Genomic DNA, 26,584 nt, shown 5'->3' with positions numbered 1-26,584 from the left:
TTATGTTTTTATAACTGTGTTTTTTAACTGAAATAGAAACAAATTAAAGATATGCAAGAACATAAAACACTGTTGGCAACAATACCTGGGTTGTCAGTGGAATCTTTGTAGAAAGTTCAGTAAAAGTGTTTTCCAGATAATACATTTTGGTCCCAAAAGATTAATTTTCTCTAGGCTATATATAACTGAAAAGAGTACCTTAACTCTACTGGTAAAGGTTAAAATCGACAAAAAGAACTTTATGCACCTCAGTTCCTACGGGTGTAACGCTTTTCAACTTCTTTGGAAGAGGCATTTCCACTGTATCATCAGAGACTTGGTCTGATGCTTCTATGGTGCTATCCTCTTCCTCTTCACGTGTACGCTTTGGCAAAGAAGAACTGGGGGTAGCCGAAACTTTGAAATTACATAAATCTTGAATTAGAGCATGATCATAACTCAATTTCAATAAAGATAATTTACCCAATACAGTCACTTAACTAAAGGAGAACACAGTAAACATTTAATTGTACAGATTACTAAAATACACTCAACCAACTCCTAGATCAATGCATCAACATAATTTGTTTCTGCTAAGTTATGGGTAAACAAAGAGCAACTTACGCTCTGAGTCAATGTTTTTATACCAATCCACGCTTTGCTTAATAAAGCCAACCAATTTTTACAATGTATCTGATTCACTGAGATTGTACTAATATGTTGTTATTTACAAAGTTTACATGGGACCTTCTACAAAACTCAGGACTCCTTGAGTAAGAAAAAATGTACACTATATGTAAATCAGTATATGGTCTTATCTTAGGTGTCTTTTAGTCCTCAGGACCTCCGTTAAATTACACACAATATGTTTTGCGTTAATAGGTAAAACCAGTAAAAAAAGTAACTGCAGGGGGAGAATCATCTTAATGACAAACAACTGATCTAAAATAGTCATATTCAGCAGTAAACATGAAATAAAACGTTAGTAATATATTCATTCATTCTAATATCTGGTAGAAAGCAAGTATGCACAAAGAATACTTGTGATATGTATTATATCCAAGATATCATAATTGCACAGGTTTACTCTAACTTCATTTGTACAAAGAATACTCAAGATATATATACTCAAGATATATAACTCAGGATATACTCGAGATCTTATAAATGCATAGGTCTACTCTGACTTCATTTTAAAATTAATCTTACCTGTGCCAAATACTGCTGTGGAAGTAGAAGGCCGCTCAACTGGTGAACTTTGAACAACCTCTACTATGTTTGAAGATAACTCCTGATTGACAGGCTCAATCTGAGGATGACTTTGTTGAGTGGGTTGCACAAAAGCTGTAGCCTGTGTTTGTTGCTGAACAGTTAAAATAGGTTGAGAGATAGAAGGCTGCACATTAGGACTAGTAGAACGAACGGATCCACTTGTGCTTCCAAAAACTGGAACATGTTCCACAGGTCCTTCTGACTGCATAGCTGAAAAAATAATTATAATGCTGAATATAAGCCTTCTACTTTCATCAAAGCTGAAATTATCTTTCCCTATTCTGCGGTAAATGTCACCTTTCACAAGGATTCTCTTGGCACTTAGTAGACAAATACACTGTAGGTAAAGGTAACGTATTATGGATTTTTATATTCCCTATGTAATTGATATGGTAGCAAGCAACAAAATGTTGGCTCAATTAAATAAGTATCTGAAACTGATTTTGCATCTATTCATTTAAATCGCTGTTGAATAAAATTAATGAAATTAAGCTCGAAGTAAAATTAGAATTTTTCATTAAGCATCATTTTGTTTTTAATTGATATAACAGATAGTAAATGTAATTAGTAATATATTTAGTTTATTGGATGTAGTTGAAATAAAACATTCTGTATTTTCATAGCACAGATACACTTGAATAATTTACTGAATTCTAACATTTATCAAGATAAGAATATAAGGAAATATGCAGGTAGCAAAGTTTTACTGAACACCTACTGTGGAGTTAGGTAAAGGGATTAAACAATAAGAAACCAAGATTTTTGCCCTTGAGGAGCTCAATGTAGTGGAGTAAAAAGGCATGTATACCACAGAATAAAATACAAAGTTGTAACTGCTGTAATGAGTAAGAGAATGTCATGGGAAAAAATTGAAGAAAGCAATGAAATGGTCAGGTTCAGTGAGAAAGCAATGTTGGGTTGAGCCAGTAATTCAGTGATTTTCCAAAGTGGATTTCATATATTCTTTGTCATTACAAGTGAAATTTTTGGTCCTAGAAGTATGTACTTCAAATACTAAACACCCATTTTTATAATGACGTTGACTTCAGCTGTACTGGATGCTTCATTTATCTTTGAAATTACTGTCATTTTCTCATAATAAATCTAAATAAGCAATCAGTCTAATCAGATCTGTATTATTTTACTAACCTTCCTGTGATTCCACTTGTGTAGTGGGCATCACTGTAGCTGTTGGGGTAGTAGTGGGATTTGTAACAGTTGCAGGTGTAACCATTGGGCGGATACTCGCCCTGGGTGTTGACTTATTTCCAGCCAAAGCTGCAGCTGTCACTTTACTTGGAGTAGACACAACAGGAGTTGGCTTGATATTGGCTGTTGGTGGGTCTGAGGTGCTGGCACTAATAGAGGAGAAAATGCAAGAATAATTAATAACAAATTATTACACAAATACTTTTAAAAACACAGTGAGTACAGGTCTCTATTTTTTGTTCACTAAATATTTCAGAGCCTTATTAAAGCTGTTTTGAATTTAAGCATTAAAAACTATACAGGGAATGCTCCACCGTGGTGCATCCTGACAATGCAGAATGTATCCAGCTGTTGAATTGCTGAACCCAAGTCTCAGCCCAGCATTTTGTATCTGTCATCATGTAACATCACGGGGAAAATCAGTAGCAGCCTTAGAAACCAACTGTAAACTAAAAGATGAGAGATGTTTTCTCTGTCACAAAGCTTCATCTGATAGGACTGAAAGTATGCTGAAAACAAGATGGCAAACACATGATACAGTTTTGCAGAGAAAATAACTCTTTAGTGTACGTTTTTACAATAGAATACACAGATTTCTGTTTCCTAAACAGAAAGATCACTAGATATTCCCTGAGCTTTAAAAGAAAAATAACAGACTATGAAATAACTAAAACTCACATTCCTCTTTCACCAGAAGCTGGAGTTGTTTTCAACGTGATCTGTCTCTGCTGTTCAGGGACCTATAAAGAGAAAGCTCTTGATTGTTGTTCCTAGCTCACAAGAGTCCACTAAAAATGCTACAAAAAATATTTCACTATTGTTAATTCTCTCTGCATACACTGAATTTTAGCCAAAATTCACTCTGACAGAGGCTCCTATGTCACCAGGTACTTTCAAGTAAAATGTACAAAGAAAAACAATTTGTTACTTAAGCAGAATTAGCTAATCACCTTATTAGAAGGTTCTTGAGGCTCATCTCTCTGCTCAAGGTGTCTCTCTTGATGTTCCCTGAGTTCTCTTTCCAAGCGACTAATTCGACCTTCATATTGGGACTTTAGAGCAGTAATACGAACATCCAATTCATCTTTCTGCTGATCTAAGGCTCCATTCCTTTGTTTAAGCTCCTCATTTTCTTTAGTTAGCTGATCTTTTACACCTAAAGAAGTAACCAGGTGATTACATTAATATTATAATCAAACATTTAAAACAACATTTATGCACTTAATTGACACGTGGTCACATCAGATTCTACTACTATAACATTTACATTAGTTATGATATACTATACATCTCAATGAGCAAAGTTCTAAGTACATTCATGTTTTAACTTATTACTAGAATATAAAATATACTTACTCCAACATAAAAATTTACTTTTTCCTAACTAAAATCTCAACCAACTAAAGATCTGAGTTAGTAGAAGCCCTTTTATATTTCAATGTGTCATTCAATTCATTATTATGAATTGTAAAATTTTTATTTCATATAATCTACAGCACTGTTTAAAAATAATTCAAGAACTTTCAAAATCAAGTAAGTTGTTAGGACATTGTCGTAGAGATCATTTAAAAAAAAATGCCTATAACAAAACCTAACTGATTCGACATTTTATTTAACTACTCAGCAGACTGACAGGCAAGGCTGAAGAAACCCCTGAGCCTTGAAGAACTAGGTTCTTCATAAATTAGACATGATACTCTCCCCAAAGAGCTAGAGGGGCCCTCTACCAAATGAGGCACAAAAAAATCCCTGGACTGGTAAAGATCTTTATGCAGTCTACATAAGGTGTGTAGGCAGCATGGTCTGGGCTCAAAGGATCTCTGTCACAAGATAAAATTGTTATTCATGAAAGCAGAACGATAGCAGTACTCCATTATCTATTGCCAGCCAACAATTGAGAAAAATTTCATCATATCAAGGACATCCTCATCACTTGAAAATTAGGATTGCTCTTTGTGTCCAACTAATTATTCCTAATATTTAAAGTGCACACACACACACAGACACAAACACACCCTTCATAGTAGATACCTTTTATTTCTATTCCATTTAATTTTAAGCCTGCAACACACAACCAACTTTCACTACCAAGTTCAAACTTTAAACAGGTATTTACCAGCTAAGTGTGCAATTTTTGATTTTGCTGCTACAATAGCCTTTCTGGTTTTTTCTTCCTTTTCAGTTATCTGTTGCCGGAGCTGCTCCTCCTGTGTGGTTCTATCTTGAAGATCCTGACGAAGTCGTGAAAGTTCAGACTGAAGTTGCACAGTCTGTTCCTGGAGATTTCTTGCTTCTGTCTCTTTTTCAGATAATGTCTTTAAAGGAAAACAAAGTATTCACCATGGAATTCAATCATTTCAATATAAACTGTATGTGGTAGCAACTTAAAGTATAACTTATTAATTTGCTCTTTAAAAGACTAAATAGGGCCGGGCGCGGTGGCTCAAGCCTGTAATCCCAGCACTTTGGGAGGCCGAGGCGGGTGGATCACGAGGTCAGGAGATTGAGACTATCCTGGCTAACATGGTGAAACCCCGTCTCTACTAAAAATACAAAAAACTAGCTGGGCGTGGTGGCGTGCGCCTGTAGTCCCAGCTACTTGGGAGGCTGAGGCGGGAGAATGGCGTGAACCCGGGAGGCGGAGCTTGCAGTGAGCTGAGATCGCGCCACTGCACTCCAGCCTGGGAGACACAGCGAGACTCCATCTCAAAAAAAAAAAAAAAAAAAAAAAAAGGACTAAATAGAAGTCTAAAAATGGTGGTCAGACCAACTAAATGCACACCTGAAGATGACTGGGTACTACTTACATACAGGAGCCATTCCAAGTAAAACGAATAAAATGTATCCATTCCCACATGGTAAGAGAAACTGTCAGTAGTTAGCACATATTTCTTTAGGTGTATAACAGGAAAGAATTAGGAACAGACTGTTCTCACACTCATACCTTCTGCAGATTCTCTACTTGACTCTCAAGTGATTTTGATTTTGTTTCAGCTTGGTTGAGCGTTTCTTTGAGTTCCTGCATTTCCTGGACTAAAACATGCTGTTCCTGATGATCTCCAGAGGACTGAGCCGATGTCTCCATAACCTAAGACAACAAACAGTAATAATACACTTACATATTTATGTTCAGTAATTCCATTTCTGCAAGTTTCTCTAAGAAAATAATCACAGCTTTGCAAAGAAACTTTATCCTTGAAGGTATTCGAAATAGAATTTTCTAAGAAACAACTGTAATCTCCAAAAACGGGGAACTAGTTGTGGTTTTCCACATAACTGAATACTAAAAAGCTAATCAAAATGATGCATTCTAGTTGAATTTTCAACACTGAACTGCATTTTCATAATAATGAATCAAGTGAAAAAAGCAGACTACAAAAGAATATAAGCATATAATATTATTTCTTTGAAAAAACACATCGCTTATATGTATGAAAAGGGATACTAATGGACTAATAGTGGCTAAAACAAAGGGGTAGTAATTGTGAATTTTTTTCTTTATTTTCTAATCCAACATGTAATACATACGTAATTCTCAATATACAAATTCCTTACCTTCAGGAATTAAAAACAACATTTAGATTCAAAATATAAATATAATAAAGATTTCTGAATTTTTTTGATAGGTGGTTAACATAAATAATTTATTTAAAACTATACAAAACCTGATTAGTCATCATTTTTTAATATCCAATTGTAATTACCAATGAGTTATAAGAACATAGCTTTGAAAATGGGGAGTACTTGAAAGGTGAAAACTGAACCAAAATATATCTAGTATTTACCAAAATTTGTGAGTTTATAATGCATTTTCAGCATATTAAAGAACTAATCTTAAATAAAGATAGCATATATGGTTACACGAGTTTAGTATCTGAAAGCTAGTAATATTCAAAATTACAAAGAAATAAGATTTCGTAACATTCATCCTAATTTTTTTTTGTAAGAAAAGCTTCTTCAAAATACCTTATCCTGTTGTGCTTTAAGTTCTTCATATTGAGTCTTGTACCTACGTCCAATTTTCTTTACTTGAGTAATAGTTTTGACTTTTTCTTGGATATCAATTATTTTGGCATCTAAGTCCTTCTGGATGGTTTCCTTTTCAGTTCTTACTTTATTTAGATCTTCCTTCAGACTCTGAATTAAGTTCTGGTTGTTAGTCAAAGATGCATTTGATCTTTAAAAAAATGGAGGAAAAAATAAAAATTAAATATATGAGATGTTTTTCAAATTTTGAAGTTCAATGTAATTTTACGTTATACTGCTTTATTAAAAAAATTTTTTTTTTGAAAATCCTAAAAAATACCCACATACTTCAAAGGTAAGAACTTACAAATTTACAGCCCTTAGGCAAGATCTTATTACATAGGTTTACATGTGCATTTTAGAGATGAGAAAAATGGAGTTACCAGTGGTCAAGTAACATGCGCAATTTCACAAACTAAAATCAAGTGATGATACTCAGATTTTAATTCAGACTTGCTTGAGAGTAAAACTCACCCTCTTTCTACTGCATTGAGTATTGTCAAATTTTTTCTGTAAAGGGCCGGATATTAGAATATGCTATACTTTGCAAGCCACAAAGTCTTTGCTGCATTTTTCTTCAACAATGCTTTAAAAATATAAAAATCAGTCTTAGCTTATAGGCTGTACAAAACCAAATCATGGGTCACACTTGGGTCTGTGGGCTATAGTTTGCCAATGCCTGTACTATATCCTGGACTGAACTTGAAATCAGATGGCCTGAATTAAGAGTACGGGTTAATTTTGAACTGAACTTGAAATCAGATGGCCTGAATTAGGTAGTCAATCTTTTTGAATCTTAGGTTCTTCATTTTTAAGATTAAAATATAACTATTCTACTTAACATGCTAGACTATTGCTACAAAGAGAATATATATACACATGTATGTATAAAAAACACAAAAATTTGTAAGTTGTAAAGCAATATATAAATGGGGTCATGATATGGACGAATAACACTAAAGCTTAAGAAAAGGTAAACCAGAAACATTAATATCTAATTTCTTAATTTTAAAGGGGCAACACTTTGCTATTAGTTCATGCAAGAAAAAATTAAGACTTAAAAACTTCCCTTGGCCAGGCATGATGGCTCATGCCTGTAATTCCAGCTCTTAGGGAGGCAGAAGTGGGAGGACAGCTTAAGCCCAGGAGTTTGAGACCTGCCTGGGCAACAGAGGGAAACACTGTTCTCCACAAAAAGGAACAAAAAAGCCAAAACAATAAAACCCACTTCCCTTACAGAGTCACAAATATCAGCTAACCAAAACAACAACAACAACAACAACAAAAACTACTTGTAAAAGTCTTTGATAGCTATAAACTTAGCTTTAGACTTCTACTGAGTAGCTCTTTAAAAAATAAAATATAGAGAAATAATTATCTATAATGAGGATATTCTCATACATACTTTATATATGAAGGCATAATATTAAATCACTGCTTGACTCTACAAAGTAGACGCAAGTCAGATATGGGGGCTCTAGCACGTTCCATTCTTTCTTAAACCACGAGGCAGGCACTTAGGGAGTCATGTAAATAAGTAAAATAAACTTCTTTAAGATTTTATATATTATATATGATTTAAGACTTCTTTCAATATACCTTGCAATTTCAGCTTTAAGTCTACCAATTTCTTCTGTCAACTGTTGAATACGCTTAGTATGAACTTCCTTTTCAGAAAGGAGCTTCCGATATTCTTCTGTATCTGGATCTTTCTGTTGACTTACTAGATGCTAGAATAACAAAAATGCATACAAGATTTTTTTAGGTTTTATGAAACAAATGTGCTACAATAAAATGGAAGAATATCTGATTATGTTTACATTAGGTGTCTTGCATGTAATCAAGCATGGAACTACAAGATACTAAGATCAAACTTAGCTTTGGTTTGGCTAAGAAGTCTAGCCAAAATGGAAGAGGAAAACAAATTAAATATCATTAACTGCTCATTATATTTTCATATTTGTGAATAAACATTTCAGATTAGTTAGAAGCCAAATAAAGGGATCCAAAGAATCAAAACTTTCAATATTAAGTACCTAATTTCATTGAAGTGACATTTAAAAGAAAAAAAAATGTAGATAATGCATTACAAGTTAAACACACAAACCTTCTGTAGATGCCAGGTAACGTGCTTTACGTGTATTACATTTTTTATCACACGAAAGGTGACAAGAGTTTCCCTCATTTTACAAATGAGGAAAACTAAAGCTCCAAGAGGTTAAGAAACTCTCCCAAGTCATATAACTAATACACGCAAGGCAGATTTCTAACCTTTTGTTTGAATAAAGAGCTGAGTTTCTAACCACAGTATGTTACATGGTTTCATCTCCCTAAAAACGTTTCAGTGAATAAGTCTTTTTAAAGTGCTTCAATAAATTCAATAAAGTATACAGATTCCTAGTTTGCTTTTTTTTGAGACAGTGTCTCCCTCTCTCACCCAGGCTAGCATGTAGTGGCATGATCACAACTCACTGTAGCTTCAACCTCTTAGGCTCAAGTAATCCTCTGGCCTCAGCCTCCCAAGTAGATGGGACTACAGGCATGCACCACCATGCCCAGCTAATTTTTAATTTTTTGTAGAGATGGAGTCTCACTACATTGCCCAGGCTGGTCTCAAACTTCTGGGCTCAAGCAATCCTCCCATCTTGGCCTCCCAAAGTGCTGGGATTACAGGCATGAGCCACCATGTCTGGTCTCAGATTTCTATTTTCATGTATAAAAATATTTTAGAGATAAAATGAAAGCCTAAAACTTTTAAATTATGGAAAATAAAGTAACTGCTTTTTAGAAATGTATATAATGTAAAAAAAAATTTTAATAAATTGGATTATAAGTTTAACATGTCATGTATTAACATAATACATGTAAATAATAGACTTCCACTAATAAACACAATAATTTTCACTAGTTCCTCAAATACCTTTATCCCCCTAAGTTTCCCCTATTATTAAAAACATATGTTTCCATGTTTTGGAAGAGTTTTAACTGCATTTACCTGGTTACGTGCTTTCCAACGTTTGACATCCTCTTCTAACAGCTTCTTCTCTGCCTGCAACATACCGCTTTTCTCACTCAGCTCAGCATTTGCTTCTTGTAAGGGTAAAATATCTAACTCCAGTTTCCTTACCTGAAAGTCATGCCAATATTTAACAACAAATGTAAAAATTCATTTATTGTTAAAAATAACATGCTTCCACTTTTGATAACCAAGCAACAAACCTTTGCTTGCATTTGCTGTAGATCCTGTTCTAGTCTCTCCTTTTCTTCTCTTAGCATTTTATTGGTCTCCATAACTACATTCATTGTTTCAGTTTTCTTCATCAGTTCTTCATGCTGAGCCATTGTTTTTGCAGTTACCTAAACATTTCAAATAAATATACATACCAACATCTAACAATAGTTGAAAGTCTACCTGTTCCTATGAGCTCAAATCCTCCCTACAACAAAGTAAAGAGGATTTAAGTTTCAACTTTTAGAACTAAAATTTTTGAAAGTTCATGTTTACTTTTCTGTGAGGCATGCTAACTGCACAGTTTAAACAAATACAAGAATTACAAAGATAAAAGTGAAAAGATGCTACAAATCCCACCAACAAAGTATTAACATTAGGTAAAAACATCAATCCAAATCTCTTTTTTTTCCTTTCTGTGTCTTTTTTTTCCTTGCTGCACTAAATTCGGTATTAGTCCTAAAATGTTATTTTAATCTCAGTTTATTCCCTCTTGTCCAGAAATCTCTTTATTTTGATCCTTTGTTTCATCACTTTGGTTATGAGAAATTTTACTGAATTATCTGTGAAGAATTTTTTCCTTCTCATAGGGTATAATTATCCATCTTTTGCATTTGGTACATTACTTTCTTCCCCCACTATTTTTAAAGCTATAGCATATTTCATGGTTGCCATGCTATACTGTTCAAGCTCAGACAGACATATTATTATTATTATTGTTTTATTATTTTTTGAGATGGAGTCTCGCTCTGTCGCCCAGGCTGGAGTCCAGTGGCACGATCTTGGCTCACTGCAAGCTCCGCCTCCCGGGTTCACGCCATTCTCCTGCCTCAGCCTCCCGAGTAGTTGAGACTACAGGAGCCTGCCACCACGCCTGGCTAATTTTTTTATATTTTAGTAGAGATGGGGTTTCACCGTGTTAGCCAGGATGGTCTCGATCTCCAGTCTTCATGATCTGCCTGCCTTGGCCTCCCAAAATGCAGGGTTACAGGCATGAGCCATCGTGCCCGGCCCATTATATTACTTTTTATATAATCTATGTTACTTATTGATTCTCTTCTTCCTATATTTAAGAGTTGGTTTCCCCCTATGAACTTGTTCGTGGGCAGGCATTTTCTAGTATTTACTTTCTATAGCCCAAAGGAAAAAAAAAGGAAGCAGAAAAGACTGAAACAATATGCAATCTTTGTTACAGACTCTGATTCTGTCCCTTTTCCTCCAAGTATTAACTCCATTGAACTGGAGGCTCTATTATTTCCATGGTGAGATACATTTGAATTAAACAGGATATAATTCTGGAAACTTTAGCTTCTGCTGAACACATAAATTCCATAAACTTCATTATTTACTTTTCCCTGTTCAATGGTTTTTTAACAGTCATTTTGACTACTTATCAGTTAAAAGAGGTGAATGTTTTAAGATCTTAATTTCCTTCCTTCTAGATGTGGGGGTATATTACTGTAGCTCCTAAGAATGAAGTAACTCAACAATAAGCTTTGGGTGGTAGTGTGGCGTAAGGAGTCAAGCTTGTGTTATTATCACCCATTTTACTACCACAGGTTCTTTTCCTTTGGTTGTTTGTTTTTACTACTTTTTGCTCCTTGGGTGAGAAAGATATTCTGTAGCAGTTTAAATCACTTTATCCTAGAATGACTATCCACATGTATAAACCATTAACTATAATAAATTAAGACAGCTGGAATTTATTAAGCACCCACTACATACCAGACATGTTTTTAAATGCTTCATGTGCACAAACTCAATTAATCCTCATTATTATCCAAATATTACAGATGAAGAAACTAAGTGCAGGGAAGTTAAACAATGTACTCAACGCCACAGCTAATGGTATGAAGCTAGAATCTGAAACCAGGCAGTGTGGTTACAGAGCCTTTACTTTTAAGCACTATACTAGTGTTTAACAAAAGCTTAATGAATTTGTAAGTTTAGAAGAATGCTTACTTCAAGTTAAATTTTACGTTATGCTAAATAGTAGAGATACAAATGAGTGCTTCTCTTTTGATTTAACAAGTGCTTTCTTAAAGCTTACTATACCTACCTGGACTTTCTCCCTTTCAGCATTTAGACTATCTTGCAGTTCCTGCAGCTCTCTTTCTAAAAGTTCAACCCTTTGTCGATAACGTAGACTCTCAACCTGAGCCACCTCAAACCTAGTTTCAGCAATTTCTTTTTCTCGTCGTATAAATCTACAAAAATACAGATATTAAAATTTTATGTGAATTTCAAAAAGCCAACATTTCAAAACTTGGGTAATTTGGTAAGATGACAAAAATCATTGACTTTAATAATTATTTCACATGTTTTTATTAATAATAAACAATAATGGGAAATGCATTCCTATTTTCTTTTATAGACACTGGCTTTAGAATGTTCATCTCTAAAATGATCTGAAAGGCATTTAGTTTTTCAAGAGAAATCTGCTCTAGTTCCTACTATCAGATTCAACTTAATAGTCACATTAGTATGTGTAAATGTTAAAAGTTATGAGTTTTTTGACAAATAGAAGAATGAACTTCATATCAAAATTATGTATAATCTCTTTAATTTATGCATTTGTAGTTTTATTTCACAGTTGTTATACCACAGAAATGAAGCAGTAAGAGCATGATTTACCTGAGAATTTCCAAAATTTGTTCTTGAGATTTTCCTTCTTCACTGAGAGATACATTCAGTGGTCCTTGTACACCTTCCTTCACAGAGGCAACGACCTTGTCACTTAATTTTTCGATCTGATCATGAAGTAATCTGTTTTGTTTCTCCAGATCTTCACAGCGACATACACATTTGGAAACTTCATCCTGCAAGCCAAGAGTCTATCAGAATAGCAGATTTTCCAATACACATTTTAAAAAACAACTTGGTCAGGCACGGTGGCTAATGTCTGTAATCCCAGCTACTTGGGAGGCTGAGGCAGGAGAATTGCTTGACCCGGGAGGCAGAGATTGCAGTGAGCCAATATCACACCATCGCACTCCAGCATGGGTGACAGAGCGAGACTCCATCTCAACAAAAAAAAAAAAAAAAAAAAAAGAAAAAAAAAATAAAAATTCTTTGAATTCAACTGAACATTCTATTCAGATTTACAATTATACCTTTAACATTCTCTCTCTTTCCTCCCAAGATGCTTTACACTCCAACAACTGTGATTCTGCTTTCTGTGTTGTTTCTTCCAAATGCTGACGGACTGATGCCATTTTTGAAACCTGCTCCTTCGCAGCTTGTAGAGCTTCAACATCAGCAGCATGCAGCATCAATTCTCTTTCATACTTATTCTGAGCTTCCACAGCTATTTTAGCCTATAAGAAATTATTCCCCAAATGATAACAAAGATCAAAAATCCATAAAGTTAGCTAGCACTTTTGGAAAAGATACACATTGAACTTTTTAAATAATAAAAGTAAAGACAATCTAAATGTAGCAAAATAAGAAATTAAAAGTTAATGCTTTAGCTACTTAATGAAATATAATAAAACTGTCAGAAATGAAACTTAGAAGATGGTAGCAATTTGGACAAACTTTCTGATATAAGAAACTAAACATAACTCAGCTATATAAATACTAAATTATAGATCCACTGATTTTAATGAAATTTACTTTGAAGCATTTCCCTGTATTACATTTTAAAATAGTGATACACATGTTACATATATATAGGCAATAAAGAATAGTAACCAAATGCATAGCTATTAACATGACACCCAACTTAAAATAAGAACATTACCAATATCCTCAAATGTATTCCTACCCCATCCTACCATTTTAGTAACTCCGACTCCTGAATTGTTTTATCATTTCTTGTTCATAAAAAAATTATAAAAAGCTTCAACACATGTGTGCACATACATACATACACTCTAATGAGACTTTTTTTAACATCTTATAAAACGCAGTATGTAGATATATGTGCAAACTTAGTAATGCATTAACAATGTTATCAAGAGGTTCTTGTTTTGTTAAGGAAAGGTTGTCTCTAATCAATTGTATCTATAATTTTATAACCGGATCTAGTGAAGGACAATAGTAAAATAATTTTCGCAAATGAGAGCCAAGTACAAATTTTAGTCTCCTACTCCTGTTTTTGTTTTCTCATTGTCAAGATTGCTTTGTTAATGAATATTGCACTATGTATTTATTTTTAGCCTTCATCTATACTTTTCAATTTGTCCTAAGTTCCACAAAAGTGGAAATAATCTTGAATTTTTGCAAGTTCCGCCAGTTCTCATAATGCATAAATATACTTCAAGAATCATTCTCTAGGATCAAAGCTCATTTCTCAATTAACTGGCTATAAGACCACCACTTACTTGTTCCTGACAGTCACGTCTGGCTTGCTGCTCATTACTTAAAGCTGTGCTTGCTCTCTGAAGAGCTTCTTGTACTTCATTCTGAACACTAGAAAGTGTTTTTTTCAATTCAGATAACTAAGTAGAAAGAACAAGATTACAACCAAAATTAATTGCAAACTTACTTGGAAAATACTGTATTATAGTGTTACTATATTGAAGGCTCATTTTTCAAGATCCAATTAGACCAAAAAACTGCTGCTAAATTTAAAATGCTCACACCCTGATATAATCAGTTTTGCAACTCTATCCATTGCCTAATATTTGCAAAAGTCGTCTCAGGTAGGGGCTTTTAAAAAGAACCACTGATACCTATTTCTGTAAAGTAGTCTAAACATTTCAATGGGAAATGTATATAGAGGTACAGAAAAGAGTAAAACGTAATTTTGCCTATGTTTTTAATAAATTTCTGTTGAGATGAACTAAATGGTAACTAATGACCTAGTTAAAAGAATTCAAATCCTTACAAGTAAAAAACAACAACAACAACAACATTAATATCATTAACCTATTTACCTGTTGTTCCATGCTCTCTATGGCTCTTCTTTTATCATCCTGAAGTTCTTGTTTTTCCTTCTCTACTTCCATCAACTTCTTTTCCAACTGTGTCTGAAACTCAGCTGACTCTTTTAAACGAACTTCAATATTCTTACGCACTTCTTCTGTCACCTTTACCATATTACAAACAGTAGAATATAAAAATTACACACACTTAAAATCATATAATTACTTTCTCCAAATCAAAACTAATTTGATAAGAAAATTAATGTTTGCTTTATATTAGAAAAAGCATCCATTAAAGGTGATTAGAAGATTCAACAAGCAAAAACACCATATAAATCCACAAGCATTTACCTTTCAACTTGGCTACTGGCCATTTTTCTCTTTTGAAATGAAATTTCCAATCTCTCATTTCTCCCTCAATCCTCACATCCACTTGCCAAATCCATCTATTCTATAATCGAAAGGTATTTTCCTCACACATTGTGATGTCTTTACAGCGATGTCAACTACAAAAGGATCTTTTAAAATTGCAGCCCTAGACTACTGCTACAGCCTTCAAAATTAGCATTGTATCTTCCAACCTACCACATTAATTTTCTAACCAAAAAAAAAAAAAAATTCTGATTATGACATGTTAAAAAAAATCAATGGCTCTTAATAAACCTACAGAATATAATTTAACATATTTAAAACCTTTCACATTTGGTTATCAACTACATTTATAACTGTACCCCTTCACTACTCACTTTACAAACTGTCATCTTCTGAAGGCTTTCTACCATGGCTGACGGTTCCCATTATGTAAAATACCTTTCTACTCTATTTGCCTACACAGATACCTTCATTCAAGGCTTTATCTGCACAAATGCCATCTCTCTTGTGAAGGCATGCATACCCAGAAGACAAATAACATTCCCGACCTTTCATTCTCAACATTTGATCTGGACCATTCCAACAGCAAGGATAACCTCCTTGCTTCATGAATTTTGTGTGTTTTTGTTTTATCTGTCTTATGAGACTCAAGTACTTTCATAAGGTTAAAGGCAATGATGCTGGTCTAATTCATACCAGTGCCTTACAAAGTAGTCCTCTAATTAATAAAAACAAAGTTAACAAATGTGTTCAGATTGAATTCTGAGCTCAGAATTATACATACCTGCTTTTCCTTGTTCAGGGATTCTTCTAAACTAGTAACCATTGCTCGATATTGTTCCACATTGCTAGTACTTGTTTTGAGTCTCTCCTTTAAGTCATTCACCTGCTCTTCTGTCTGTCTTAGCTGACTCACAAGATCATCTACATCTTCTTTGTTGCTAGGCTGACCTAAAACATACAACAGCTCCGTTAAAATTAGTATTTTCAATAGTATTTGAGATGACTGTTATAAAGAGCTTGTGAAATTAGCATTAAGGTTCAAATATAGATATATTTAGAAAGTATGTTTCAACGCATGCCAAATACCAAAATAAAAACAGGTACTTTGTTATGTTACTTCCTCAAAAACAAAAAATTCAAATATTAATATTTGAAATCTGTTACAAAAATTAAGAAAAGAATATTCAAAAGAGAACAATCAAATATTTCCACTAAACTGAGGTAGCTATATGAAGAAATGACAGAACTCTTAATTTATTAAATATTACAGGAAGTCAGGGACCCCAAACGGAGGGACCGGCTGGAGCCGCAGTAGAGGAACATAAATTGTGAAGATTTCATCTTAACATGGACATTTATCAGTTCTCAGATAATACTTTTATAATTTCTTATGCCTGTCTTTAATCTCTTAATCCTGTTATCTTCGTAAGCTGAGGATGCACGTCACCTCAGGACCACTGTGATAACTGTGTTAACTAACAAATTGACTGTAAAACGTGTGTTTGAACAATATGAAATCAGTGCACCTTGAAAAAGAACAGAATAATAGCGATGTTTATGGAACAAGGGCAGACAACCATAAGGTCTGATTGCCTGCGGGGTTGGGCAAAAAGAGCCATATTTTTCTTCCTGCAGAGGGCCTATAAACTGACATGCAAGTAGGAAATATATCACTAAATTCTTTTCCTAGCAAGGAATATTAATATTAATACCCTGGAAAAGAATGCATTCCTCGGGGGAGGTCTACAAATGGCCGCTCTGAGAATGTCTGTCTTGTGCAGTTGAGATAAGGACTGAGGTAAGCCCTGGTCTCCTGCAGAACCCTCAGGTTTACTAGGGTTTGGAACACTCAGCCCCGGTAAATTTGTGGTCACACAGGTTCTCTGCTCTCGAACCCTGTTTTCTGGTTTAAGATGTTTATCAAGACAATATGTGCACCACTGAACATAGACCCTTATCAGTGGTTCTGCTTTTGCCCTTTGCCCTATTCCCTCAGAAGCATGTGATCTTTGTTAGACCCTTATCAGTAGTTCTGCTTTTTGCTCTTTGAAGCATGTGATTCTTGTACCTACTCTCTGTTCTTACACCCCCTCCCCTTTTGAAACCCTTAATAAAAACTTGCTGGTCTGAGACTCAGGTGGGCATCATGGTCCTACCAACATGTGATGTCACCCCTGGTGACCCAGCTGTAAAATTCCTCTCTTTGTACTGTCTCTCTTTATTTCTCAGTCGGCCAACAGTTATGGAAAATAGAACCTATGTTGAAATATTGGGGGTGTATTCTCCCAATAATTAAACATTATTTACTCTAAAACACTAAATCTTAAATCTAAAATTTAGCCCAATTTTTATCAGAAGTACATAAAATAGGCAGAAAACTGTAAGTTGGAAAGAATGTTTTATCACATGATATCAACAAGAAAGTATATACTTATCTCCTAGATAATTATATACCCATTATTTATATGGATCAGATATTTATGAGTCTGTATATATGCACATATACAGAGAGATGCTTGTGTACTCCCAGTGGGGGCACATCCTGATAAACTCATCATAATTTGAAACTATCGTGAGTTGAAAACGCATATAATATACCTAACTCACTGAACACCATAGCTTACCTTATAGCTTTGCCTAGACTACCTTAAAGGTAGGTGCTCAGAACACTTACGTTAGCCTATAGTTGGTCAAAATCATCTAACACAAAGCCTGTTTTATAATGAGGTGTTGAGTATCTCATGTAATTTACTGAACAAATACTGTACTGAAGTATTTTCTACTGAGTATGTACTGCTTTTGCACCATAGGTTGAAAAACTGTGTAAAGCAGAAAGTCTGCATACACTTATTAGTTATTTATTTCCCTTGTATTAAGAAATAAAACCATATAGAAAATTATTGAGACACAAAGGCTTTGACCTTGAAATGATGTATTTAAAAAGGGAAGCAAAATCTAACGAAACAAATGTTTTACCTGAGGCTACCAATAAGCAAAAATTGGGAATACTACTTTAAAGGAGATCACAAATCAACTCTTTCTTTAAGAGAAACTTATCATTGTAGATTTGGTATGTAACCTCATTTCCAAGGGGCCCAGGTTAAAAATCAAATAACTCTCTTCAGAAAGAATAATTTTTAAAGTATCAATAAATAGTTTCAAGAACTAGAAAACTGGGTACATACCTTGATCAAAGGCCAAGCTAAACTATTCTGAATCTTTTAAAACAGCGAATTTACTATTGTAGGCCCCAAACTGAGTACCACTACATAAAGAAAAAGCTGGGTTTTTTTGGTTTGTTTTTTTGTTTCATTTTACTAGCATTCACAAAGAATAAGGTTACTTACTGATAGAATATATAATACTAAGAAATATTTATTTACAATTATATTGGTCTATTTATTTTATTTACCTTTACCAGTTCTCTGTGAAGACTGAGAAGCAAGTTGGACTTCCATATTACTGAGGTGCTGTTTCAATGTAGCAATTTCTTTTTGAGCATTTTTAAATAGTTCTTTTGTGTTAAGATGAAGATTTGTCTCTGTATCCAGTTGTCTCTTTGTATCTAAAAGTTGAACCTATAAAATACATCAACCTTATAACACTCTCTTTAGGTTCCTAAGCAACTAAAGGTTCAAACTATCTCTTTATAAACTTTTGGAGCTCAGCCAAGAGACAGTAACAGAAAATAGATTTACTGTCACACCTGAAACAGCCAAAAAAACCAGAGAAAACACATGAAACAACTGAGATCCCTGAGATGGAAAATAAAAGAGGTGAACCTTATATTGCCTCGGTTTACTGATTTTAAAGTTTCCAGGCTATGACACAGGGAAGAGGAAATGAGGCAGAGGCCAGGAGACTCTCTGAATTGAGAACACAGATCTGAGTCCAGGGAGACCAAAGCAGCTCAAATTTGTAAGACAGAATGTAAGACAGGAGAGGTGCACACACAGAGTACCCTGGAGCTCTACAGAGGGTCCTCCTTAAATATTCACCAGAGTAGTGATCGCTGCATATATATACGAGGCGCTTACCCCTGACAGGGGAAGAATTGTCCAAAGGAATTAAGAGTGAAGAATATCTGTCACTCAAAGAAAGTCAAGAATAATGACTCTTCCCAGCAGCCAGACTAAAAAAAAAAAACCCCACAATTACACCGGACACTGGCACTAGTACTCATGAAAGTCTTGGCCTCAGTAGTGCAGAATAAAAACTCCAGAATGCACACTGTTCTGGGCCCACCTAATACATCATAAAAGGCAAAGTCAAAAGAATCAAACCATTTTAAATTAACTTTACTGCATCTCAGAATAAAGCTCATGAAGATTTAAAGGAATACAAAAATAGCACCCAACACAATAAAACTCACAATATATGGCACCCAGTAAAAAATTACTGGGTATAGAGTGAGGCAAGAAACTTAGCAAGAAAATTTTTCAAAATCATGCTTCATCTTGGATGGCAGACTGTCCACACACCAGATTAATTACTGAACATAAACACACTACAGAAATTCAGAACTCTGATGGACTCACATCTAGATTTCTAGTAAGTGTATGCCTTTGTTCCACCTCATTTCCCAACTTCTTCTTTAGATGAGAGATCTCATGTTCCAGTTTTTCTATCTGGCTACTAAGTCTTTGTTTGGTTTCTGTTTCAGATCGCTCCAGTATTCCCTAAAGTAAAGAAAAGATTTTTGGTTATGCTTAAGAAAAAGGTAATACAAAAAAATAAAAATTAAAGGCAAGAGACAATTACAGTATTAAAACCCATTTCTACATGAAGAAGCTAAAATCCAGAGTATTTATCAAGAAAGTATTCTGGTATTTTTCAATATTAAAACATCTATTATACACGAAAGAGATGGAACATATTACAATCATCATTCAGATTTCCCAGTTTTAAAGAAAATAAAAACCAAAGAATTAATCTTATAAATAGTAAAACTACACAGGATGCTGTAAATATAACTGAGGACTTACCAACGTATGGTTTCAATCAATTTTCTTTCAATAAGTTATTTAAAATACTGAAATGTCTTAATAAACTCCAAAATTCAATGATTATAATGGATGACAAGAGTGATGGATAAATTTTCTAATTAAGGAAATTGAGAGGATACAAACATAATCTAAACTTAACTTTTATAAATTTTTTCTACACAGGCTTTTTATTGGTTACCTGAATTGTTTGCAGATTAGTTAGCAATAAATTTTGCCCCCTTTGTTCAGCTAACAAAGACTCCCTTTGCTGAGAAAGACGAACTTCAGACAATTTAAGCATTTCTTTTTCCTTCTTCAAATTTTCTGCTCTTACCTTAACATAAGTAGAAATGAAACAAAAAATGCTGAAAAACATGGTGTAAAATGTATTAAGATTATAAAATGATTCATACATCATTACATTTTTTTTAATGCTCTTAGAGACTATACTTCCTCATTGTACAAGGAAATACAAAACTTAGTTTCATGTGCTAAAATATGAAGCAAAAATTATTGGGGATGATCAATGAAAAAATCTTTTGACTACTACAAATACTTATGGTTCCTTGCTCTAACAATCCAGACTTTAAAAAATAACAGCAAGAAAAATTTGATATGCAAGAATAAGAAAGCAGAATTGCTTGACTGCTATAATCATACCTGACTACTATTAAATTATGTAAGTTTTAGAATCCAAGCTGGTTTCTAAGTACCTGTTTAAAAGTGATGATTCATCTATTTAAATCATCTCCCTCCCCTCAACCCAGAGAGTACACTCTGAGTCTCAAGGGGACCAGGGAGAATGTTTTGAAAACCAATAATCTCAAAGTACTCATATTTACACACAATGATTCATAAAAATAATCAACCATAAAATTCACTCTACCAGTTTGAAAAAGTGCTGCTGCCCACTCCTCACAATGGAGTTGGAGCAAGATAAAAACAAAGAATACAGCCTTATAAGAGCATTATAACACATGGGTTCAAGTCCTAACCAACCCATCTCTCATGACTGTCCCTGTCCCAAAATAGGCAAATTATATATTAGCTCTTGAGTTTGTTTCACACAGGTAAAATGGGGGACAACCATACCTTCCTTACAGTAATGATCAAAGACAGAAGAGATAACTAATAAAGACGACTATATGAAAAATTTATCATCACTGAACTAAGTATTTAGTTAAAAATATTGTTAATTTCAAATGGACTTTTATAGTCAAGTTAAAATTCAGAAATATAAATTCAACGCAATGTAATTATTATATTGCCTTTTATTTCAGATGAGCAAGAATGAATAAAACATATTTGTGTGGCCGGGCGCGGGGGCTCACACCTGTAATCCCAGCACTTTGGGAGGCCGAGGCGGGCAGATTACGAGGTCAGGAGATCGAGACCATCCTGGCTAACACAGTGAAACCCCATGTCTACTAAAAATACAAAAAATTAGCCGGGTATGGTGGCAGGCGCCTGTAGTCCCAGCTACTTGGGAGGCTGAGGCAGGAGAATTGCGTGAACCTGGGAGCTGGAGCTTGCAGTGAGCCGAGATAGTGCCACTGCACTCCAGCCTGGGTGACAGAGGGAGACTCTGTCTCAAAAAAAAAAGAAAAAAAAAAAAAGAAAAAAAAAAAAAGTCTTTGTTATCTTTGTTAGAACCAAACACTGACCTACAAATTTATTTTGAAATACAAGACTTGCGAGTAGATCTTAGTCCAGCAGAAAAACAAATTCCTTTCCCTTTTCTATCTTAATAGAAACAATCACCTCACTAACGCACACTGGCTATTTGCAGACTATGTATTAATTACTTGGATGTAATCTATAAACTTCTTAAATACCTAAGTCCTATCAGTGAGTAAAATTCAAAGTAAAAACTAAACAAATGTCAAATGCAACTTATAATGCAGGTCGGATATGGGATATTGGACTCACTTCTGCGACAGCTAGCTTCTCATTTGCTCCTCTCAAATCTTGAGTCATTGTATTGATAATCTGTTCTTGCTTTTGAGTTGTGGCAGTGAGTTTCTGATTTCTCTCATGAAGGGATGTTATTTCTCGACGATATCCTTCAACGTTATCTTGCAGCATTTCATAACTGGTATGAAAAAAGTAATTCTGTAAGTAACTGAAATGATATCCTAGCTTAATTCCTTGAAGAAATTTCACAATAGCTTAACCCACTTCCCCAATTGCCCTGAGAATATTGTCTCTAATCCTAATGTAACATCATATATATTTCTGTTACATTGAGTTCTCTTTAGAAATAACTCCAGGAACAGTTTTAATATTTTATTTTCACACTGAAAATCTGTCAGATTTGTCTTAACCTCAAACAGCATGCTTACGTAAAATTAAATGAGCACTGGCAAGAAGTTGCACTTTTTTTTTCTAAATGGGAAAGGGGTTAATTTTATGATTCATGAAAAAGTGGCATGTGTAATAAGGTAAAACCTTCATTCTTTTTTCCCAAATCCAAATGTAGTAGTCCAAGTTCTAAATAAACAAAGTATTTCTTGCTAAATAACTTCCTAATTTTTTTAAAAAACATCAATTATATTTAAAATAATGCCAATATAATATCGATAACACCAGACACCCACTATAATGCAGTATGCAAATTAAGATATTATACAAGGTTAGTGATGGATTTTTGCTAATCCTTTTTTCTTCTATAATCCTCAGTTTTATTTTCTTATGTGCTTGACAGCTTAGATAATGGCTGGCCAGAGGTAACAACACAAAAAAAAGAAGGGCTTTAATTGGGGTTGCTGAACTATTAGATATATAGGCGTAACTGTCTGCAATATATCCTGTCTGCTATAAAACAGAAATGGTTTTATCACGTACTAAAAAAAAAAAAAAAATGCTGTCCTAACAAACTAAACTAACAAGTATTCAATGAATCTAATCACAAATAACCATGAAATATTTATTATTATTTCTTTGGATGTGACCAAGAAAATTAATTCTCCTAAAACTATGTGGCACTCGCTTCTCTTCTACCTAGAATAGAAAAGGTGGAATAAAATTTGCTCCCATTTCTCTCATTGTCTGGTGCATTTATAAAAGAATTAAGTCCTACTAAAACAGGTCCTTCAATCTTAGGAAGGGAAACTACCAACATTCCTCACATGAATTTCAACTTATTTCTATTTTATTTTATTTTTTTGAGACAGATTCTCATTCTCTTGCCCAGACTGTAGTGCAGTGGCCCGATCTTGGCTCACCGCAACCTCCATCTCCTGGGCTCAAGTGATTCTCCTGCCTCAGCCTCCTGAGTAGCTGAGATTACAAGCATGCACCACTGCCGCTCAGCTAATTTTTGTATTTTTAGTAGAGACGGGGTTTCACCATATTGGCCAGGCTGGTCTTGAATTCCTGAGACAAATGATCCCCCTTCTTCGGCCTCCCAAAGTGTTGGGATTACACGCATGCACCGCCACGCCAGGCCTCAACTTATTAAACAAGCTAAACCCTTAGCACTGCCCAGAGAATCAATTAATATGAAAAAAATGAAAAACTAGAGGTTCTCATTCTAGAAGACGGTTCACAAAAAAAGTAACATTATTGCAAATTAGCTCTTGAATTTAAATGATTTGAATTGTAAAGCATACTAAAAATTTAGACTTAATTAATTTGAAACAAAAGAAAACTTACCGTTTCGAAGCAAAATCTAGCTGGGTAGAAATTTTGGTATTTTGTGATCGCAAATCTGTAACTTGTTCTTGAAGTTTCTCAAGCTGCTCATTTTGTATTTTTTCATTTTCTGCTTTTTCTTTTTTGTAGTTCTCAAAAATTTCCTGCAACTAAATATGGGAGATTATGAGAAGGTAACACTGTGTTCTCTAAAAAGCTAACCCAGGGCAAAGGTGTGATCTTTACCTGTTTAAGGGCAGCCTTAGCCTCTATAGCCTCTGTTGATTCAATAACAGGTACTGGAGCAGGAGTGGAAACAGTCTGTGATGTACTTGGACGTTTTGGAGTTGATGCAAGAGAAATATCATCTAAGCTTGAAGCTTCAGGAAAGTAAAAAGACTAATAAAATGCTTTGTTGGCGTTCACGGATCAGTTTTAATCTAACAATTCTTTGCAAATACACTACTACCAAATAAACAAGCTACACTTATTGAAATGAAATAATAAAATTATAGGAGTTTTTAAATAAGGAATCCACTAAACAATGTATTACGATTTTTTGATGATTATTAGAAATAACTCAGTATTTATGGGTTAAAACATAATCCACATTTATGTTTTATTAAAACATATTATCTGTTTTGGTCATCAAAACATAATCAAAATAAACACTGTAATTCATTGATTCTGAGATGCACCTTTTTCAACAACAGAAAGCATTTCTTCTTAGTAATACATAAAATAATGGTATGTTTTACAGTTGATGGAATGTTATAAGCAATCATATATGGTAGTCAAATTTGAAGCTACCATCATTAGAGTAGCTATTGCTTATGTTGCAAAAGTAATCCCTTAATGTACATTTCTAAATTATTCCTTTAAATAACTTTATAAAAACATACCATGTAATGGAATGGCAACTCCTGTTGTTTGGGACAATAAAATACGGTACATATCACGCTGACGAACTATGGAATCAACAAGCTGCATTTGATGCTGTCGTGATTTGCGGAGTTGTTCTAGTTCAGTGAGGGCACTCTCAAGTTTGAGCTGAAGCTCAGTGATTCTGTAGAAAAAGTCGGCCTATTTCACAGGACTGAACTGAGAGTTAGCTGATTTTAATTTCCACTGTAATTAACCAAGCATCTTTGCCTACCATTAAGCATACTATTTTCGTCTCTCTCATCCTTTTTTTGATGCTGAGTATTTTATGAACTACTTTTTAAATCCCTACCACACAGGACTCAGGTACTTATACTTACCAATGCAATCTGAAAAAATTTTTTTTAAAAATTAAATCAGTTCCACTCACTCCAAACTCTAGTCTTCTTGCTTTCTTAGCCATTCTTCCTCTTCTAGCATTATACATGTGTTTTGAAAAAATCTCTGATTAATTCTTATATAGGTTCTCCATGAAGCTGGTCTGCTCCCTGAAATCTAGGACAGGTCCTTCATCTCTATGCTCCCACAGATAGGTGCTAACCACATTGAATGGAAATTGTCTACTTGCCTATCGTATTATCTATTTATTATATCTGTCTCACCCATAACCTGAGGTCCTGGAGTAGAAATTTTTTGTTTGGTATTGTTGATCAATTCTTTCCTCTCTATATCACTATATCCCAAGTATCTAGCACTGTTAGGGACACATAGGATATTTTTTTGCTGGCAACGGGGTCTTACTCTGTCGACCCACTTAGAGTGCAGTGCATGACCATGCTTCACTGCAGCCTAAACCTCCTGGGCTCAAGTGATCCTCCCACCTCAGCCTGCCACCTGAATAGCTGGGACTATAGACATGTGCCACCACACGCAGCTAATTTTTTACTTTTTTTGGAGAGACAGGGTCTCACTATGTTGTCCAGGCTGGTCTCGACCTCCTGGGCTCAAATGATACCCCAATTCAGGCCTCCCAAAACATTGGGATTACAGGCATAAGACACTGAGCCTAGCTGAAGTTTTCATAAATGTTTGCTCAACAAGCTGAGGTATTCGACTGCTTACTTGGATGAAGTTGTTTCTTGTTCTTCTCTTTCTCTGGTTTCCCCAAGCTCTCTAAGGGCCACTAACAGACGTTGATTTTGTTGTTGAAGCTCTTCAATATTTCTGTAAGATACTAGATGCTGTGATATTACCTCAGATGAACTACTTATATCAGCAGAGCTTACTTCCTCATCACGAATTACGTGGTTACCCCTTGCTTCTTCAAGTTCCATCAAAAGCACTCTAATCTAAAAACAAAGTTTTAATATGTTATAAAATAGTATTAGTTTCAATTCTGGAAAAGTTTAGAATGAAAGTTTTCAAATTAAAACATTACTTATAAAACCTTCAACTTGTATTGCCTCAAATTATCTTTAAAAACAAAGCATCCTTAGATATTAAAATCTAAACAATCAAATTTGAATAGAATAAAGTTACTTTTAAGTATGTATTGAAGGATATTTATTAAAAAGTAGCCAAATTACAATTCCCAAAACATGGCTCCATTTCTGTAAAACAATGATCAAATAAAACTCACAGAGATATAAACATCTATTTTTTGTGCGTGTGCTTTTGTATATATAATAGGGAAGAGCATGAAAAATGGACATTTAAACAAAAAGCATATATATAATGCCATTCATGTGAAATTTTTACATTTGTGCGTTGTGTGGATGTACACACACACACACACAAATTAGGGTAAAATATATGAATGAGACGTTAAATTTATTGATTTGCTTGTTAAAAAAGTGTCAGAGCAATGCATACAGTCCGATTTTATTTCAGTAAAGTCAAATAATTCTTACATATGTTTATATATGCTCATGTATATACACATACAGAGAAGGATGTGAAAAAAATACACAACAGTCTGTTAGCTACACTTTGGGACTTCAGAGGGTAGAGGGGCAGAAATTGGAGAAAGCTTTTATTTACCTTTGAATTATTTATTCATTTATTACAACCAACACATATAATTTAAAAATTTATCAAACATTTGAAATAAGGGAGGGGCTATGAAA

At 34.3% G+C, this 26,584-nt stretch overlaps 1 protein-coding gene across 1 annotated transcript in view; it reads right to left on the bottom strand.

Moving 5' to 3' along the window:
* Positions 1 to 26,584, bottom strand: part of TPR (translocated promoter region, nuclear basket protein) — a 65,521-nt gene that overhangs the window by 17,884 nt on the left and 21,053 nt on the right. Inside the window, exons 15-39 of the mRNA XM_007989156.3 lie at positions 25,581 to 25,807; positions 24,479 to 24,642; positions 23,823 to 23,956; positions 23,598 to 23,746; positions 21,873 to 22,035; positions 20,143 to 20,277; positions 19,497 to 19,637; positions 18,371 to 18,536; positions 15,740 to 15,906; positions 14,596 to 14,748; positions 14,041 to 14,157; positions 12,829 to 13,032; positions 12,350 to 12,534; positions 11,775 to 11,922; positions 9,706 to 9,843; positions 9,482 to 9,613; positions 8,086 to 8,216; positions 6,427 to 6,637; positions 5,405 to 5,548; positions 4,577 to 4,775; positions 3,411 to 3,616; positions 3,139 to 3,200; positions 2,401 to 2,609; positions 1,189 to 1,461; positions 248 to 396 (exon numbers count right to left, since the gene is read on the bottom strand). Of these exons, the coding sequence (XP_007987347.1) occupies positions 248 to 396; positions 1,189 to 1,461; positions 2,401 to 2,609; positions 3,139 to 3,200; positions 3,411 to 3,616; positions 4,577 to 4,775; positions 5,405 to 5,548; positions 6,427 to 6,637; positions 8,086 to 8,216; positions 9,482 to 9,613; positions 9,706 to 9,843; positions 11,775 to 11,922; positions 12,350 to 12,534; positions 12,829 to 13,032; positions 14,041 to 14,157; positions 14,596 to 14,748; positions 15,740 to 15,906; positions 18,371 to 18,536; positions 19,497 to 19,637; positions 20,143 to 20,277; positions 21,873 to 22,035; positions 23,598 to 23,746; positions 23,823 to 23,956; positions 24,479 to 24,642; positions 25,581 to 25,807 (4,107 nt within the window). The remainder of the gene's footprint in view (positions 1 to 247; positions 397 to 1,188; positions 1,462 to 2,400; positions 2,610 to 3,138; positions 3,201 to 3,410; positions 3,617 to 4,576; positions 4,776 to 5,404; positions 5,549 to 6,426; positions 6,638 to 8,085; positions 8,217 to 9,481; positions 9,614 to 9,705; positions 9,844 to 11,774; positions 11,923 to 12,349; positions 12,535 to 12,828; positions 13,033 to 14,040; positions 14,158 to 14,595; positions 14,749 to 15,739; positions 15,907 to 18,370; positions 18,537 to 19,496; positions 19,638 to 20,142; positions 20,278 to 21,872; positions 22,036 to 23,597; positions 23,747 to 23,822; positions 23,957 to 24,478; positions 24,643 to 25,580; positions 25,808 to 26,584) is intronic.

The sequence above is a fragment of the Chlorocebus sabaeus genome, chromosome 25 (genome assembly GCF_047675955.1).
Source record: "Chlorocebus sabaeus isolate Y175 chromosome 25, mChlSab1.0.hap1, whole genome shotgun sequence".
NCBI classification, from domain to species: Eukaryota; Metazoa; Chordata; class Mammalia; order Primates; family Cercopithecidae; genus Chlorocebus; species Chlorocebus sabaeus.
Note: the sequence above shows the minus strand (reverse complement) of the source record. Positions and strands in the feature narration are given on the sequence as shown.